This window comes from Myzus persicae, unplaced genomic scaffold (assembly GCF_001856785.1).
Source record: "Myzus persicae strain clone G006 unplaced genomic scaffold, MPER_G0061.0, whole genome shotgun sequence".
In the NCBI taxonomy this organism is placed as follows: Eukaryota; Metazoa; Arthropoda; class Insecta; order Hemiptera; family Aphididae; genus Myzus; species Myzus persicae.
The window spans coordinates 350,057-369,740 of record NW_019101405.1 but is presented as its reverse complement, the minus strand read 5'-3'; the positions used below and the strand labels follow the sequence as shown (position 1 = coordinate 369,740).

Here is a 19,684-nt window from a genome sequence, read left to right as displayed (position 1 = left end):
TTTTGTACTTAAACGTGGAATGTAAATTACTATACTAGATACAGTAGTAGGTATTTTGAGTACGTTAACAAAAATTATAGTTATGAAATATTAATGTTTAGTAATTATTGGTTGTTATTATAAAATTGATATGTTTGGTCAGTAAAAGTTAAGGTGAACATAAATATTTTATTTTTATATAGTCAAAAGTGGAAATTATGTAATGTATACCTGTTAAAAAATACATATAATCTTAAATCGAATAGAGCGGATCGTCCGATCGTCTATTAAAAACGATAGGTTCTATTATGTTTGTTTACCATGTAATTCGGATTTAATGTCTGACACAGCAATGCTATAAAAAAGAAACATTTTTGAACAAAGAAAAAAACATATCAGTACAAATTTAAACAATTCTCATTTGTGTATGTATTAACTTATAATAATGTAGTACCTAACTGATATATACATCTTTCTGATGATTTAAAATTAAATATAATCGGCAAACACTTCAACATTTTGTTCACCCCACATTATTAATTTATATTTTACAATGCGTATTAGGGCTCTATTTTACTGGTTTAAAAATATGCATTTTTTTTAATCGAATATATCTGAATAAGTCAATATATTTCAGTAATTATTACTAATTAAGTACCATCACCGGTTTGCCTATATTCTGTTGTTTCGTTTATGAACTTTTTGACGATGGTGGAGTAATGAGTGCATTATTATACTGCTAAAATGAGTTCAATGTCATGTAATTTCTGTATAAACTGAAAATCATTTCTATACGTCATCGTAATATGGGAAAACATTTTTTTTTCTTAATCATCAAATATAAAACATATATTTAAAACGAAAAAAACACAGCGATAATATTCGGGTTTTTTTTTGCGATTTTATTCAGATTATTATTTATTAGCTATTACTATTGTGTCCTACAAAACTATAAATGTTAATAATCATTGCTGAAAATTAATTTGTAATCACAAACAGAAGTTTCCAAAATGTATTTCAATTTTCAATTAATTTACAAATTAGTTAATATAATTGATAATTATAATTTAATCAAGTTCTTTAATGAGGGGGGAGGTGCTGGAGTTAAACATTTATGCATGCGTAATTTCTAAATGCACTTCAGTATTGCATAGCTTGAGACGAAAACTCATAAATAAATGTATTAATACTTAATAAATGAATTTTAAAATATCATTCAGCGAAATCAATAATAAATCGTAGTGATGTAAATCCGGCCAAAGGATATGGTGCAACATTTTGCAGATTACTTAAAAACGAATAACAATAAATAAATTAAAACAATAAACAAACACTTTTAATAATTATGACTACGCACCGGAATATATACCATCCGACAGGATGAAATCGGTGTGTAACAATGTTATCAATTATCATACACAATAAAGTAAGATAACTAATAATTAGCATGTCCGCTCAATATTAACGTACTCCGATTAGCATTAGTTTCGCATTAATTTTACGATTACCAAACATTAAACTTTATACTATTATTATGGCGGTTGAAAAAAGAAAAAAAGTATAGGCACCTACGCATAATAAATTAATAACAATTATTTTATGAATATCAACTGTTTAATTACGTCAGAGAGCTAATTATTTTAGTTTAAAGTCGAATGGTAGATCTGATATCAACGATTTATAAGACCTGCATGATTTGCACTCTGTATTATACAAAATGACTCCGCGATATAATAATAATAATATATAATATTCATTATAGCGGATATTATTATACATTAATTAATATACTAATCAGTGACATTGATATCCGTGCGGACACCATCAATAACATATTTTGCCCATGCCACCTGTAATGGACGCATACGTAAAACACACGAATGTATCTTTAAATAATCATTTTATTAAAATGTTCAGTACGATTGAGCTCGGGACGAATAAAACCGAATCGTGGAAGCCGAATAACGGGTTAAAAAATATGCTAATGAACCGCTGTACCCATAAAGCTTGGTAGACACGTGGTATTCGAGGGGATTCGTTTTGCAGATAATTTTTAAATGTGTCTGTCTGTATACTATTATGAGTCTACTGCAAAACGAACATGATAATAATATAATACCTTTGATCTCGCGGGTTGGCCGATGCCGGCGTTCCTGTTCTGTCGTTTTTTTTTTTTAATTTTTTGCTTTCATACCGAACGGCGATTAACGTTTAATCGATTGGGTTATTAATATAAACATACCTGTAATGCTATAGTTATTACAGAAACACATAAATTACGACGGGCACATGGGTATTATAAGCGCCCACATTCAAACGGAGGTGTCACATTGCGGTTTAATTGCGATTCCGATCCATAGAATTCGATCGCACCTAATAACGTTTGCACGTTTCCCCGACTTGTATACCTATACCGCATTATTATTATGATTACAAGACCATGCAATATTCACCTGTCTCGGCGAACCACCCCGACCGATGCAATTTAGTGCGCAATAATATAAAACATGATTTACCTGTGTGTGTGTGAGAATTGCGCTTAAATGATTTATTGAGGTCTGTGTCAATGAGAGTAAAGGTGAATAGTTAGCCGTTATATTAATGTAATAATATATTTAGCTGCGATCGTGAGCGCCGATCCGAGTAAAAACAGGTGGGAGTAACCACATTTACCTTATTGTTCGCAGCAAGCTATACGGCCGGGGAGTTTAGAACATTGCAATTTTTCAAAAAAAAAAAAAAACATCAATTTGATTTCAATTATAATAATACAATAACGAGTAACTTATTATCGTAATTAACTTTCGACTTAATGCAAATAGGTATGTACTATTTATATACTTATCGCGTTCATTTCCTATCCGTTTTTATGCGCATCAGATTGAGTTGATTCTTGAGTTAAGTGATAAGTGCATATAAATACATTTATACTTTATGTGGCATTTTAGCATTTATGATTTATGTTACATAAAATCCATATAAAGATACTTTCTCCTATATTCATCTGTGGCTAAAATCTTAAATAAAATGACATCTGAATTCGACTATAAATTAAGCGGCTTATATTTTTTTCACGATTAGAAAATAAAAAGTTTTAGCTTTTGATTAAGTTATAGCATCGAGTCAATATCCATTATAGGTGTTCAAAAATCGATCAATTATATTTCTATTTATTTTGCTTGATATGACTTTTGATATCAATTCGTCGGCCATCGTTGCAGTGGAGACTTTAACATGGATCACTCACTCTTGGAGACCTATATCTACAGGCAATAACCATCACGCAACACCGATCTTTCCCTCAGACTTGTTCGGTATAAGTGAATATTATATAGTGGCTTTTCTTGATAAGCCGGTCGGACACAAATCGCTTCCGTGACGATGGTCATTATTGTAGCACTGCCAGGTTTCGGGTCCTATAAATACCACTCGGCGCCCAGTCATAATGTTGTATCACGTCTATCAAGTATATCAGAACAATACGACGATAATATAATTATTGTTGGGCGTGGAGTCGATTACAACGAGGGGCGAGGGATAAAAACGCCGCTGGTGGCTGCAGGTCGGTACGCATTATACGATAGTAAAGTATAGTATAGTAGTGATGCTTTTCTAAATCTCTGACTGCACGAACGTTACAATGCTGCGCTGTATACAGGGTGATTCACCAAGAATGCTCACACATCCATTTATTTTTTTCAAATATCGAGTATTCGGATTTATTCTAATTCTGATTTTTGGAACTTTTAGGTATACTTTAGGGACACATTTTCAAATACTTAAATTTTTATACCATTTAAGGAATGTCCAACCAACTTATTCAACTGAAAATCCCCCCTTTCCCCTATAAATCGTAATTTGATGAATTTGTTGACAATGTTGATGTAGGTTTTTAAATCCAAACTCAGACGAGTAGGTTTTGAGTTATTTAATACTGTAGAATAAGGATAATATCTATTTTATACTTTTGCAAAACCATTTTTAAAGATTATTGTCCTTGTTATATACAACTCAATAACTCAGAAACCGTTAGTACAAATAATGAATTACACTGTAATATATATATAAATATAAATAAAATACTTTTTACCATGTATGTCACAGTAATTTTGTTTTTTACAAAAAAAAAAAATGACCATTCATTAACCGTGTACCTACTTTAGTGTTGTATAGGTGCATGCAATACAATTATATAATATCGTATACGAGTGCGCACGAAGTGTGACGCATATTAGGTACCTACGTATAAACATCACAATATATTAATAATTATTCTAGACTGTCGTTATTATTATTATCATCATCATACTACAGTGTGTTAGTGTTTATGAGTAGTTTTATTGATGGTGCACTCCGCCACTGATGTTGGGCGTACCTACCTAACTCGTATAACATTTTAAAATGTTATATAACATGGAGGTCCCCGAGTATACGCGATTGCAGTCCACATAAATACAATAATAATAATATAAATAATAAATATAAGTATTAAAAGTGTTTGTGAAGTACTAGGTTGCGATGGCCCTCATGCCACTATAACATGATATATATTAATATATTATAATATTTCGTATAATACACGAGGGCATATTCGTGTTTATTATTAATACAGTGACGTTTCCATAATTTTTTGAAAGTATATTAAACCGTTGAGTACCCGAGTGTGGCTGATCATTCCCGACCATGGATATTTTAAATTTAACCGATGCAGAATATAAGAAGGGGAGAAGTCAGAAGTGTGTCGGCGCGATAGTCACAAAATAAATTTGTATTTGTTTATAAAATCTTAGTGAAATCACTAAAAATCAATAAGTTAACTAAGCACTAGGTACTTACTCTGTACTCACCAATTAAATTAGCTGCGCGTAATATTATTCAATATTCATAAAAGCTATAATTCTGAAGTGAACCCACTAAGACCAGATTCAAATTTTATCATCAGTTGGGTGATAAAAAACCTCAGTTTGAATACCACTCTAGGGTTGAAGAGTTCTTTTATTATTCGCGAACTGTTTTAAAGTATTATTAATAAATAGAACAAAAGGGAAGTCAACACTGAATTTCAATGCGGGACATAAACGAGTTAAAAAGTCAAAGCTAGTTAAGTTAAAGCTTAAACTTAACTTTTTGGTTTTAATATTTATTAACTTAACTTTTAACAAGATTGATATTAACGTGTAACATAGGTAACGAGTTATTTTCAATTAAATTCAAGTCACGTTTATGTATAAATATAAGATAAATTGTAACATTATTATTGATAATACAATAACTATTTACTTAGTAAGAAACTCAAAATGTCATTTATTAAATTCAATTCTTGTTACCATTTACCACGTAGGTACCATAATACGTACCCACGTATAGCCTATATATACGATACGGAGAATAACTCGTAGTCGGAGACCACTTAAATTAAAACAGGTAGGTAGGTAACAATAATAATAATAATAATAATAAAAAGAAGAAGTCTATATAGTACCTGAATTTAATAGTAATATTGTAAATATGTAAGCTAATAACCTTAGTTGTCGAGGCTTTAAAGTAATAATAAAAAAAAAAAAAGAAGAAGAATTAATACCCGCACTCGCGGTGGCGAATATTTTATGCTCCTGTGGCTGTCAATTATTGCTCGGAATATAAACACAATAATAATATGTAATAATATATTATATTATGCATGTACTCGACATTTATTATTATTATTATTATTATTATTATTATTATTATTATCATCTCTATCATCAACAGGTACACTGCACCCGCGCGTGGATCTATTCAACGCGTCTAACGGGATGACTGAGCACGAACTTGTTGTGTCTGCTGGAATTCAATACACTCGAATTCGATTCGTATTGTATCGCTCGTGGAATATACCTATACGACGTGCCATTATTTTTGCGTACAACCGGCCCCGATTGTGTGTATGTGTGTTTGTGTACATAGTGTGAATAGGACACGTAAGAAAAATATCATACGGCCAGACTACACGCATAATATGGCGACCGTGTATGACCTAACCTCGTGCCGAAACGATTGACTCCGCTCGCGATTCCCGGATGCAGTCCCGGCGATCTATTCAATTTCGTATTTTAATAGTAATAGTAATAATAATAATAATAATAATAAATAATTATATTATACGCGGCCGCAATGTCTGACGGCTTGTGGCACGTGTGTGGGCACATTCGTTCGAGATGTTAATATTATTACAATATTATTGTCATACATAATAATAATAATAATTTTGTTAAGTGGACGCTCTGCAGTAGAGTCGCAAAGTGACGGTGTGTCAAAATAGGTTTGGAAAATATAATACAAACGTATTTTTGTTCTTCGTCTCTTCGCCTCGGCGTTTGACGAAAAGAAATCTGAATAGCAAACATAACAAGACCACTAACCAGCTTTGTTATAAATTATAATAATACGTAAGGTAGCTGGGCAAACACCAGCTTTTGAAACATACCATCTAAATTATATAAGACGAAAATACATTTTTTTTACTTAGAAGTGTTAGAGATGTCTATCAAATATTACCTAAGTATTTTTTGTTTTTTTTACCTACACATAATGGGTATATATGTATACATAGATATATGTTTAATACAATATAGCTGAAAAATAAGAATGCTTAGAATTATAGGTCAAAACTCAAAAGTATATTCGCCTGGTGAGACACTCTACACGATACCTAGTATTTTAAGTTATAAATACAAATCGTTTTTTTCATTATGCAAAAGATATACAAATCAATAAAAAATTACTCTACCTATCTCAATTATTACATTTCTAAAGTCTTATTAAATTACAAAAAACAAAATGTTTTTAAAATAATAAAACAATTAATTTAGGCCAATGACGATACAAAAATGTAGTAATAAGCATCGTCGAATAATATTTGCTCTTCAGAATTTTGTGTTATTTTATTACTTGAATGCGCATTAAAGGTCTTTAAAAAAATATAATTCTACAATATATGCAGTTTACTACTTATAAGTGTCCAATGCCAAACTCAGTTAAAACAATAAATCAAACAAACATAATTTTTTTATATGATTATAATTTTTTAATCTCCTGCTTAACCTTTTAAACATTTTAAATATATCTACAATTTAAATTTTATTAATATTATTAATATGTATAATATAATATTATATTATACTATATTATATTATATAACCAAGAATTTTAGTATAAATATCCTTGAAATTTAAATATAATATATAATTTTTAGTACAATAAATTAAAAATTATATTCAAAAACTTCAATGCAATGAACTTTCATTGGATGACATTTTCTATTCAACGAAATAGTTTTGAGAACCATAAGTTATAACTATAGGTATATTAAAACCAATTATACCTTTATTAGTTCTATTTAGCTAATTTCTCGCAATAGTAAGAATATTTTTCATTAATCGTTACCCACGAGTCTTTGTGATATGAGGGTTTCACTGTAGTGTAATCAACATTTTTTATCCGGTAATTAATCTTTTTTAAATATTATATTTCATTAAAGAAGTTTTTTTCAGTTTTTAAATCAGCGGAATGCTATCCTTTTAATAAATAAGGTGATAAATTAATGCACACGTGTAAACTATTGTCGGACATATTTGCGTAGGTACGTGGACTTAAAAAAAAGTCACACCCTCTGTACAAAATGATTACATAAGATTATTATTTTACAGATGAATCATGAATAGGTACCTAATTGTTGTTGCTTGTCACAACTTAACACACGCATAATTGTCAATGTAATTTAATTTTAAAAAAAAACTATAGGTTTTATTAATAGATAAAATATAAAAATACGTATATTTTGCTGAGTAAAAACAATTCCGAAAACTTAGTTTTTTTAAACTACTTCGTTGAGTATGAGGTTCAGTAGAATGGCGACATCTGTTGCAGAAACACTCTATATATAGTGTATACCTATTCTATATTATTATGTTTATAGTTTATACATGTAAGTACTAAGTTAATGAACAAAATTGTAAAAATGAACGGATGGTACCACCGTTCAGCAAATCATATATATTTTGAAAACAATTCTGTATTTAGAAAAATGAATATAATAGCTTATTAATGAATGGAACTAAAATAAACAACAATCATTCCGTGACCACTGCGGGCCAATGGTCATATTTCGAACTTATACGATTGTGTTTTCATAATTATAGCTTATTAGGTCCCCGGATACATTTAATCGAAAAGAAAGAACTTAATTACACTTGGAAACAAGCTTGTTCAGGTTTTAGATCCGGATCATCTGCCGCCCCTCCATTACAAATCGCCTGTTCAATGTACATCACATATAATATTATGTTTATTCGCAATTTCTAACCTTGGTCTGTTCACCGTGATAATGACATCTTTGTACATCCGTTTTTCGAAATAAAAATAATAATAAATAATAATATAGTGCCTATAGTTGATGGCAAACGTAAATTATAATCGACAAAAGGCTGCATAAAACATTTCTCGTTGACAAGGTCCGTATTATTATTATTATTACTATTATTATTATTGTTATATCAGTAAGTTCAAGGTGATTACTGGCATTGACCGCTATAAATCGACTGATATGATTACGGTTGATCTTTTCCGAAGCAGGCCTAAAAATTAGTAATAAACTAATAACTAATTAATACAAATCAGTAATCACCATATCAGAAGTTTAAATTACCTTGAACACATAGAAATAGACAAACAGTATAGTACTATTTAACATATAGGTAGGTATATATCCCGACGAGTCATCATGTCCGATCAGTTATGTATAACCAAATCTCAAATAATATTGATACGACTATACGAGTGATACAACGGATTAATAATATTATGCGCAGTAATTGGTCTTAGTAATTTGATTACAAAATTGAATATATTATAGATACAATTTTTTTTTAATTTGAAATGTATAAGAATATATTATATTAACGAAGTTGTACAATAAAATAATAGAACCTAGCCATTTAATCAATTAGTTATAATGTCTACTTATTACAGACTCACAAAGTCAGAAGTCAGTAATAGCAATGTATTTATTTCAATTTGTTCCAATGATTTATACATTGTATTTCATGGAAAAATAAAATGTGATAAATTCTATATTGTGATTTGTGAGCATCATTTTCATAGTCAAGTAATGATTATTATAACTGTGATTAAACTTTAGAAAACAAAGAGCTGCCGGTCTTTTATAATGGTAAATAATGGATAGTTTAATATAAATTATTCAAAACAAAAGTATAGGCACCAATTAATAAAACATACATTTAAAAATTAAAGATAGTTAATAGCCCCGGATTTTTGATAACAACGTAGATAACTTAAAACATGTATATTGTATACCTACCCTAAATTAATGTAAATAGTAGGCAAACTATCACTCAGACTCAAGTCACATAAAATTGATATTTGATACGGCCGATAATGAAAAAACGTATTTCACTTAACACTTTACTTTATTTAATCAAAAGCACGATAGGTTTATAAAATATACTTCATCGATCACTTGTAATATTATGTGTACATAAATTATTTATTCACTAATTATTGATAAATGATTTGTGATAGAGTTTTTAAGGATGTCCTTTACTGGAGCACACGTTTCACTATTATTTCTAATCCACCAATACGTCCATAACATAAATGTATACCTACAGGCAAATAGTAACTGAAAAATGCAGACTAGATAGACGGTCAAACTCATCGGAGACTTTCATCTCGAGTTCCACGAAAATGGTCGATGCCGAACCAGTTGTAATTAAAACCAATCGCGGCTGGTCCTGTCGTTAAAATCGATTTGTAATCCTAAAGTTTGACGTCCCACTGTTCATATAAACGGTGTTACACATGGTGGATTTGTTGTAATCGCACTATAACAATTAACAATATAGGTACTTATACATATAAATAATAACACGAGTATAATGGTATGGTACCTATACAACGACGTTTAACGCATATAATAAAATATCCACACAACGATAAAACAGTATAAATTATTTTATTATATGATTATTTGTGAGTTTGGCTGGTTCGATGATTAAACAAAGAAAAAACGACAACAAGGTGGCAATAAAAGTAAGGTATGCGCATGGTATAACGTGTGCGATTATCGTATTAGCTCGTTATTATTATCAGCTGTATCGCAGAGGGCTGGAGAGACGCGTTTTTCAAGCAGGTATATTTTTTTCACTGAAAACGCTCGTATTAACCTACCAAAATGCTTTTCGTTTTTACTTACCACAAGGACAAGTACTAAATAGTTTTTAATATTACTTCATAAATGAGTTTGCATACACATTCGGGGGCCTGCAATATAGGGTACGTTCCACCACCCTCCCCCAGAAAAAAATAATACAAACTTATAATTCGACAAACGTTCATCGTAAAAGGATGAACTTGTCCGATGATAGTTTCATTCAAAATGTAAATATTAAGTTTGGGATAAAACGCCAAAATTCACAGTTCTTATATTCACTATCAATATCGAACTATGTACAATGTACATTTCTAATCGATTGTATTTGATTTAATATTTTTATTTTCATTGTATACTATGCATTTAGTACATATAACAATATAAAAATTGTATCAATCATTAATACATAGAATAATCAACATGTGTTGATGGAATATTAAACCTTTACGTTGCTAGCATTTTGAGACATTTTTTTATTTTGCCCACATCATTTTACCTATAGGGAACGTCCCTGCCCTTTTATACATCTGCAATATATGCCACGCGATTACGCGAATATCTACAACTATTACACCGTGAAAATACGTCGTATACCCGTAGGTATAAATAGGTGTATTTTACACCTATACTCGCGATCAATCTATATAGTATATAATATTGGCATCTATACGGTCGGAGCACTTGTACATGTGCGTATTAAATGTTTATAATTCGCAAATAATAGGTTAGGTTTATTATTACTTTACTACATGGCGGCTATTGTATTTTACGACCACAAAAATATCATGATATAATAGTATAATACGCGTTACGAATATAAGCGTGTTCAAATACAACTAATTTGCGGGAATTATATTATGTAACCGTGTACTTACATATATGTGACAACAATTTTGGATAGAAAAAAACTTACACATTTCATTACCTACAAAAAAATATTGTAACCTGCAGTACAGTTTTTATGGACATTTTTTTTTTGTCCATAGGAATGACACACGACTGTTTCAAAGTCTAAATTTTTAATTTTCAAAACATTGATAGTTTTTTTCTACGAACAATAGATAGGCACTGTATACAAAACTACTTATTGCACCTACCTTAATATAGCTAAATAAGACAGATAATGTTTTAACTAAATTTAAGTGGTCTAGAAGTCATAACTCATAAGACTATTAAAATACTTTTAATATGATAAATAATAAATAATAATGTATCAAGAATTTGATTTTTCACAATTTCTTTAAATCATTTTTTTTTAAATAAAAGTTCAAAACAAAATTTCTTAAATCTTTATTTGTCACTTTAAAAATGTCTGGTTTCCATAATTATTGTTATGCGTGTATATGTTAAAATTCTAAATGAGCTTAACATGCGAGACATAATATTCTTAAGCACTTAAACACATCAAATCCAAATAATTATTCGCATACCGATAAATTGAGAGGGTACTCCACCTATACCCAAATACAGTATTGCAACTTTTGATGTGACATAATTCTATCCCTGAAGATAAGGACTTTGTTTCAATTAACTTTAAGAGCTGTTTCAAACACATATAGGTAATGCAGTTTATTAATAACAAGATTCATTGAAAGAACAAAACTTATGTGAATGTAAATGTATAAAATCCATTTGATCCTTAATGTATTAAATAAATGTGAGAATTCGAAACATTTAAATATATTTATAGTATACCTTTAATTTATTTTCGGACTGTTTTTGAAAATGTTTAAATTATATATTGATTCTGTTTCTATTAAGCAATGCGTATTTTTTCACATAGGTTCATTAAACTCTATTTCTGTATCTGTTTGTTTAAAACTAAATTACTTGTTTGAGTGGGACAACAACTGCAGGTGGTGGTTTTTATATATTTGAAGCTGAATCGATATTTTATTATACTATGATCTTTAGAATTATTTACCTTGTCAGGTAAACATACAAAATATACTGAGCAACGATTGAACACTGAACTCATTTATTGGGCATAGGTATAACTGTATATTAAGCAAAAACGATGATAGCCCAACTACACAACAATATTATCACATTATTAGGTATTTAGGTATAATATTTCGTACCTACAATGGATGGTGTCGTCAATTTTTTTTTATCTACAAATAGATACGGTTATATTCTGATGACCAGTCTCTTAAGATTTTTTTATTTGACACGTGTAGTGTGATTGTGCGAACCTATATACGGTTAAACCTACACCATAGAACCTTAAATGTACCTACATGATTCTATAACATATTTTTCACACACACCAGCTAGCCGAGATTAGTATGCAGACATTTGGGCAATTTAGACGATAGCATTAATTAAATACCAAAGAATCGATACACTGATTTCAATGAAATTATTCCAATGGATTTGTTCTCGTACACGACCACTATTATATAGTACCTATTGTATATAACACATTATTTGCACACACGCAGAATAATAGACACTGTATACCGCGGCGGTAACTGTAAACTCGCAATCCTTCGCACAATAATCATTAATAATAGGTAATAACAATAATATGTATAAGATGACTGGACCATTTCAGCACTTAAGCTGAGCGCTATATCAACGGGTGCAAATCAAAATCGTTTTCGAAGATTTACCATAACGTATAATTAATAATTATTATCATTGGTATGTGGTCGTCCGAATACGATTTACTATAGTATTATACTAATGTATTATGTTATTATAGTGTTAGTATATGCAATTTCTTCTCACACACACATATATACAAATAAGTCGGTTTTCTTTCCGTTTTTTTCCCTGCATAACAATTTTGTTGACCGATCGCGGTAAGTAGGTACTCGGCGCTCAAGATCAGCGCAAAAAAAAAAACTGGTTGGCGAAATAGTTTCGATACGCATAATAATTACCTCCGGCCGGTTGTCGTGCCTAGGGCTCGTCCCGAACGCCATTATAATGGGCGTGTATATAAGACGTGCAAATAACGAAATGTATGCACACGAGCCCACGTGAGTGCCGTTGTATAAATAATAATAATATAATAACGGAAGAAAGAGCCAAATAATTAAATCGACAAAGACAGAGTGAGAGCGACTGAGATAGGGCCCGGATCTATAGTGGGGAAACCGGGAATTCGTCTTCAGGCATAATATTTTCTTGGTTTTGTTTTTGGTGTAAATTGTACACATCGATATATTTATCTTTTAATTTATAATCCATATATTTTAATGGTAAATATATATTAAAAAATGATAATGATTTATACTATACATTATAAAATATGTAATTTAGTTGAATATTTATAAATATTAACTGATGAACATTAAAAAAATGACCGTCAGAATTATATTATATTTCTGTGAAGAACTTACTGTTGTTATAATATGTATATGTATATTTTCTAAATAAATATCGTACCTATGCACTCATTTATCTGGGCATGAAAACATAAAATGTAACCGAGATCAAATTAATCTCCTTTTTTTAAGGGTATTTAATATTATTTTAACGAAATATTTAACTTACAATTCAGTTATTTCAACGAACACGAGCGTATCATTATATTATACCCCACGCGCATCATGTTAAAATTCTTAGATCCACAGAGAGGGATTAAAATATTAATAATAAAGTATTTAAAAGTTTGATTGTATATATTACGTTTGAGGGCTGGCCAAGTTGAGCAGTTCCGCTGGCGACGTGGGCACCTTGGCTATGGTCAGCTTCCGGCCGTCCGTCGAGCCCATGCCGATGGACGCCAGTGACCGGACAGACACGGCGTCCGACCACGAACGGAGCGGCGACGCGTCCCGGTGCTGGTGGGTGGCCGACGCGTACATGCCACCACTGCCGCACATCGAGTTGTGATTCGCGGAGCCGATGGCCATCGCGGCCGCGGAAGGCGAGCCCGGGACGCCGAGCGACCGCAGGCTGGGCGACAGCGCCCCGGCCGACATGGGCGACAACGCCTGCGGCTGGCCACGGCACGAACCGCTTCGCGACACCGGATGCCGACGGCCCCTTCCCACGCCACCACCAGCCGCACATCCACCATCGCTACTGTCGCTTCCGCTGCTGCAGACCACCGTCGTCACGTACTTCCGCCGCGGCTCTTGTTGAGCAGTCGTAGAGCCGATTTCTGTTGGAAAACCCAAAATCGTAATTATTACTTATTATCATCTATATTGTGTACGATCGTTAATTTATTTATCATAATGTAGGTGTATACTATGTCCAGCGAGAGAACACACCGTGGTCCGAAAAAGATCGGTTCTCCTGCTCATCCCCTGCACCCGATGCCATAGTGAAACCGGTCTTGATGGCAACAGGTGACACCTGGGAATGCGCGAAGTCGTCGTTTTCTGTCACTGGACAAAGTAGGTAAGTATATCCCGAAAAATGTATATAACGAGCGTGGTTCATCGCTAAATGCTACAGATTTAAAAATTAAATCTATTCATATTCACTTAGGCCAATTAAGGGTTCAGATAAATAGGTCCTATGTTATAAGTAGCACATTAATGAGTACTGTGTCATAATAGTTGAGCTCTTCAGTTCAATTTCTAAATATTTTGAGGGTTGGTTTGAATTCCGTTGCGAACCGTACAAAGAATTAGCAGCCCCGAAATGGTTGAACATCGTACGCAGATTGTAAGTAATCGGTTTCCACCCATCGGCTTAGGTAGGGCTTTCGCATACAAAATCAACTTAACCCCGTTAAAAACAATTGGAAAATAATTTTAATATTTTAGATGTATGAATCTTGTCCGTAAAAAATTGTGATAAGAACTACGTACTTAGATTTGTAATGAAAATAATATGACTGAATATTTAAATAAATATTTTTACTGAAAAAAAGTCCTTATTTTCTATGAATAATTTGTCATGTGAACACAAATCATAACTACTCGCTATAGCATACTTTTTAAGAAACTGAAAGATGTAGAAATTATTAACTTAAATATTTATAAACGCCTTTAGTTTTTAAATTTGGACTTTTTATTACAGGATAATTTGCAAATGTCCATGTTTTTGAAACCTATCAATTCACCCGAAAAATTGAACAAAGTAATTTTAAGTTGTTAGCCCCCCTTCCCTCCACAAATAAATTAAATTGATTTCTGCTTTTTGGTAAACCGATATTATATGTAGGTATTAATATAAAGGTACACCGTATTTACAGCCTCGATATATCACAAAGTGGCGAAGGGCGTTAGAGTGCATCACGTCGAATAATTACGATATATTTCCTAATATTACACCACACCATTTTTGTATTGTATAGCCCATGAGGTGTATACAGCCAAAAGAATGTTTGATATACAGATATTATGCTTTTTCAACCACAACCACGTAGTTGGTATTTTTAGCGTGGACCGTAAACAACCTCCAGTCACGCATGACATGTATTTTATGTACAACTGATAAGTGGAAACATTATTCTTTGAGAATCAGAAAACTTTGAAACAATCCGAGTTGACATAATATTTGCGTAAAACAAGTATGCTCATCCCACTTTTATAATTTATTGTATTTATTTGAATCCTGGTTTTTGGAATTTTTGAGTTTACTTATAACCCATATAACCTATTTTTAAGCACGAAGAGTTTTCTGTACTATTTAAGGGATTTCGCGTGGTGATACAAACTTTATTACTGTAAATTGTTATTAGAATTTTATTGAAAATGTTAAAGCGCCTAAATCGAAATTCAACTAAAATTCATTTAATCAGGTAATTGTTGAGTTTTTTTATGTATTTGTATGGTCTTTATTTATTTTGAGTACTTTATGTACGAAGAATAAAATAATGAGCTATGTGATATTTAGTTTCATTCTTATTATAATTGAATAATCTTTACATTTTATAAAATTATAAACAATTGATAATGACATATAATTACAAGGCACTTTTAAATTACCATAGCCCCATATCTTCTAAACTTATTTTCATGGACAAATATCCTTAGTACTTAAAGTTTAATAATTCAAAAATGACTGGACCAAATCATCGATTTGTATACATACGCATTTTCAAAAAAAATCTTCTTCCTAACATTTTATAATAAAAAAGTTGGTTCTCATACAATTAAAGAATACTTCTTGAATTACATAAAAAAATCTAAGGCTTTGAAAATATGGTTCTTAAGTATACTTAAAAATCAGAACCTTAATAAATTCATTATCAGGAGAACACATAGGGAAGAGGATTCTTATAGTGGATCACTGAATGAATTACGATTACCATGCTTGGTAGTTGGTAATACTTGATATAACATTTTATTGAATTGTGTATTATATAGGTACTGTTCTAAATAATTAAATAAGTACCTACTTTGAATAAATATTGTGTAATATAATTTATAGATAAATTAAATGTATACTCTAGAATTAAATAAGAAAATATCTACACATTCTACACTCAATTTTATAATTTGGTCTGTAATTATATTATATGGACAGTTTTCTAGTAGTACCTATATTATTTTCTTATACATAGTATATTATATATACTTTATAGCTAGTTTTGTTTACTCCACCTAAAAAGTTATTAACTTAAATCAATTTCCTGGTAATATTTATAAAATATAAATATATATATTACATTTATATTTTATACTCTAGTGCTGTTGCGCAAAACTTTTAGGTAATTGACTATTATTACCTATGTACGTTTCAAATTATCTATACGTATAGATTAGGTTCATTAATGTTTTATGCAACCGCCAATAACCGGACATTGATGTTTTAGAAATATCTAAATTTATTGGTGATGACGAATGAAGAGTACTTTATTTAATATAAGTTATTTTCATATAAGAAAACATATATAGGTTACTATAGTTACCTAAATGTATTTTACTAGAAATATTTATAAAAAACAAAAATTGTGTGTTGTGTGTTAACGGTGAAGATATTATGAATATTATTAAAAAATAAAGTATTTATGCATAACAAATAATAAATACAAAATATCCAATCAATTGTATACCTACCTAACCTAACCTAATCTTACGTAATCTATATTATTTTATTCAATTCGTTACACTGATTAAGTTACTAACAAATTACCTGATGAAAATTTTTTTATCTGTTATATTCAATCGTGTGATATGGTTAATACCTCTAGTTTTTCCAATCATTGAGAATACATCGTTCAAATTAAGATATAACATATTATATAATTTTTAGCGTATTTTGTATTAATAAAGTTATTAATAACTATAAACAACTAAAAAATTAAATACTTTTCACCTTTTTAAAAATCAAAATATTAAAAAAGTATCTGACAAAACACAGATAACATTAATTTTATAATTGTTTTAATCGTAGGTAATGATACCTTAGTTTCAATAATGTAATCACAGTTATTGAGTTAAATACGATGAGAATTTTTAAAAATATACTCCGTGTGTGTAAGACAGATGTTAACTGATGTTTACTGATGTCCCCTCTCAAGAGTTAATGAAGTACCAAAATAGGCTTTATTAATTTTGCACAGACAGCATAATTAAATAATTGTTTTAATCTTTGAGTGTAAATTATTGTTTGCGAAAAAAAAATACGTTATTTTCCGATTCTAATGAAACACCAGCCAATTATTGTTCAACGTCAAAATATTATTTCATTGCAAAAGCGTGATGATGTGAATGAACTATAAATTCAAACACTATTTTACTTTTAAAATGAATTTGATAAAAAAGTTCATTGAACTAAACTATACGCACCAAAGCCTAACTGTGTGTCTACCTATTACAATATTATTATATGTTATTAAGTGCGGTTGATGAGTATATCAGAAATGTCATATGCGAGTGCTATACACGATGTGTCTCAAATCACAATACCTCGCTACCTATGTAAAACAGCGCAGGTAACGAAATTACCTCGTGATTGTAAATTGTTTAGACATAGGCCCAACGTATGCCTATAATACCACTTATCTTTGCGGTTAGCCAAAAGTGTCGGAGTGTAAAATTAAATAATATAGAGTAAAAAAAACTAATCGCAGCTATTGGAAAAAAAAAAAATATTGATATTATAATATTATATAAGACGTATGTGTCGGTGCATATATATATGTATGCATATCGTAATAGAAACGATGCACCGCTGCTGCAGTCCGAGACATTCGTATATTATGAGATTCGCGAGTTGCACTCGTCTCGTCCTACCTTTGGCGAATTTCGCTCGGGGTTCCGTGACGCTAATGGGCGGTATGAATATTTTCGTGTGGACTTCCGGGCTCCATTTCCGGTCGGCGGTGGTGTCGACCACGTTGTTGTTGATGTTCCGTTTGAGCCCGGCAGACATGGCACCTGACAGCAATTACACCTACGTATAGGCACACGCGATGCGTTGCCCGGTGTATACGGACGCGTATAGGTTTACGACGATATTATCACAGTATTACCGTACGGGTAAACGACGTCGGTTTCTTACGAAATCGCGATCGTCTTGGAAATGTGTGCGTATACAATATTGGCTAGACGGTCGGCACCCCCGGTTCGATGATCGCGATTCGACTCACTCGTCTGGAGCGCGGAGACATGACTACGTCTCCCGCGGGGTTGCTATATATGCGATACCGCAGTCGTGCTGTGTATGTATATTGTTATGGACGATGGTATATTTTCTGTAGCGCCTGTTTTTTTTTTTCGTTTTCTATCGATACGGTAAATGCGAAGAAGACGTTCGTAACAATTACGTCCGTATCGTCATGACGCCGGTGCTCGATGTTGACGCGAGATACGACGATTGGCGCGATGTACGCCGGACTGCACGGACGGTTCGACGTGCGATCGACACTCGGGAGACGCGCGCGAGTGCTCGTTCCCCCACCCACCGACGCGAGTTAGATTATATTATTATTATTATTATTATTATTATTTATTATATTCCGTGTAATCGCGCGAGCTCCGGTTTTCATTATCACCGAGCTCGTCGTCGTACAACGTTATTGCGGATTATTGGTTATTGGGCGGCGCGCAACCGGTTGCCGGGGAAGGAAAAGACGGTTTTTTGTGTTTCCATTTTTGAATTCGCAAATCTGCCGAGCTCCCCGGACATAGTTCCTGCGGGCGGACACGTTATAATTATTTCGATGTAATAATTTATTGATGTAGAAAGTATCCCGTGCGAATCGACGGCCAAACGAAATGCGAAATTCTGAGACTGCACTCTGCAGTCGTCCGAATCATTAATTATGATCATCGTGCACGATCCACGGTCCACGTCCACCTAATCTAACCGACATCACCGCACCTGTATACCTTTATATTATCATCATAGACAGTATACTTTGGACCACATTACGACACAATCATCATGTCGTATATCCCCTCGCGATAATCATAGTTCGTGGTCACAATTTCCAATAATACCTTACAATATATGAGAGTAGATGACTAGACATTTGAATGAAATAATTTGCAAAACTATCTGGATTGAATACAACACGTAATATTTGTATGAGCATATTGTACATTATTTCACAGAAGACAAAAAGATGACTTTATT

At 31.7% G+C, this 19,684-nt stretch overlaps 1 protein-coding gene across 3 annotated transcripts in view; it reads right to left on the bottom strand.

The window, feature by feature from the left end:
* LOC111028964 (sodium- and chloride-dependent GABA transporter ine-like) overlaps positions 1 to 19,684 on the bottom strand; it is a 33,470-nt gene that overhangs the window by 11,385 nt on the left and 2,401 nt on the right. The window contains exons 1-2 of one of the 3 annotated variants that reach the window (XM_022307764.1): positions 18,340 to 18,966; positions 13,829 to 14,306 (exon numbers count right to left, since the gene is read on the bottom strand). In XM_022307764.1, the coding sequence (XP_022163456.1) occupies positions 13,829 to 14,306; positions 18,340 to 18,478 (617 nt within the window). In that variant the 5' untranslated portion in view covers positions 18,479 to 18,966. Of the gene's footprint in view, positions 1 to 13,828; positions 14,307 to 18,339; positions 18,967 to 19,684 lie in introns of those variants that run through there. The other 2 variants (XM_022307762.1, XM_022307763.1) reach the window with 2 other exon arrangements.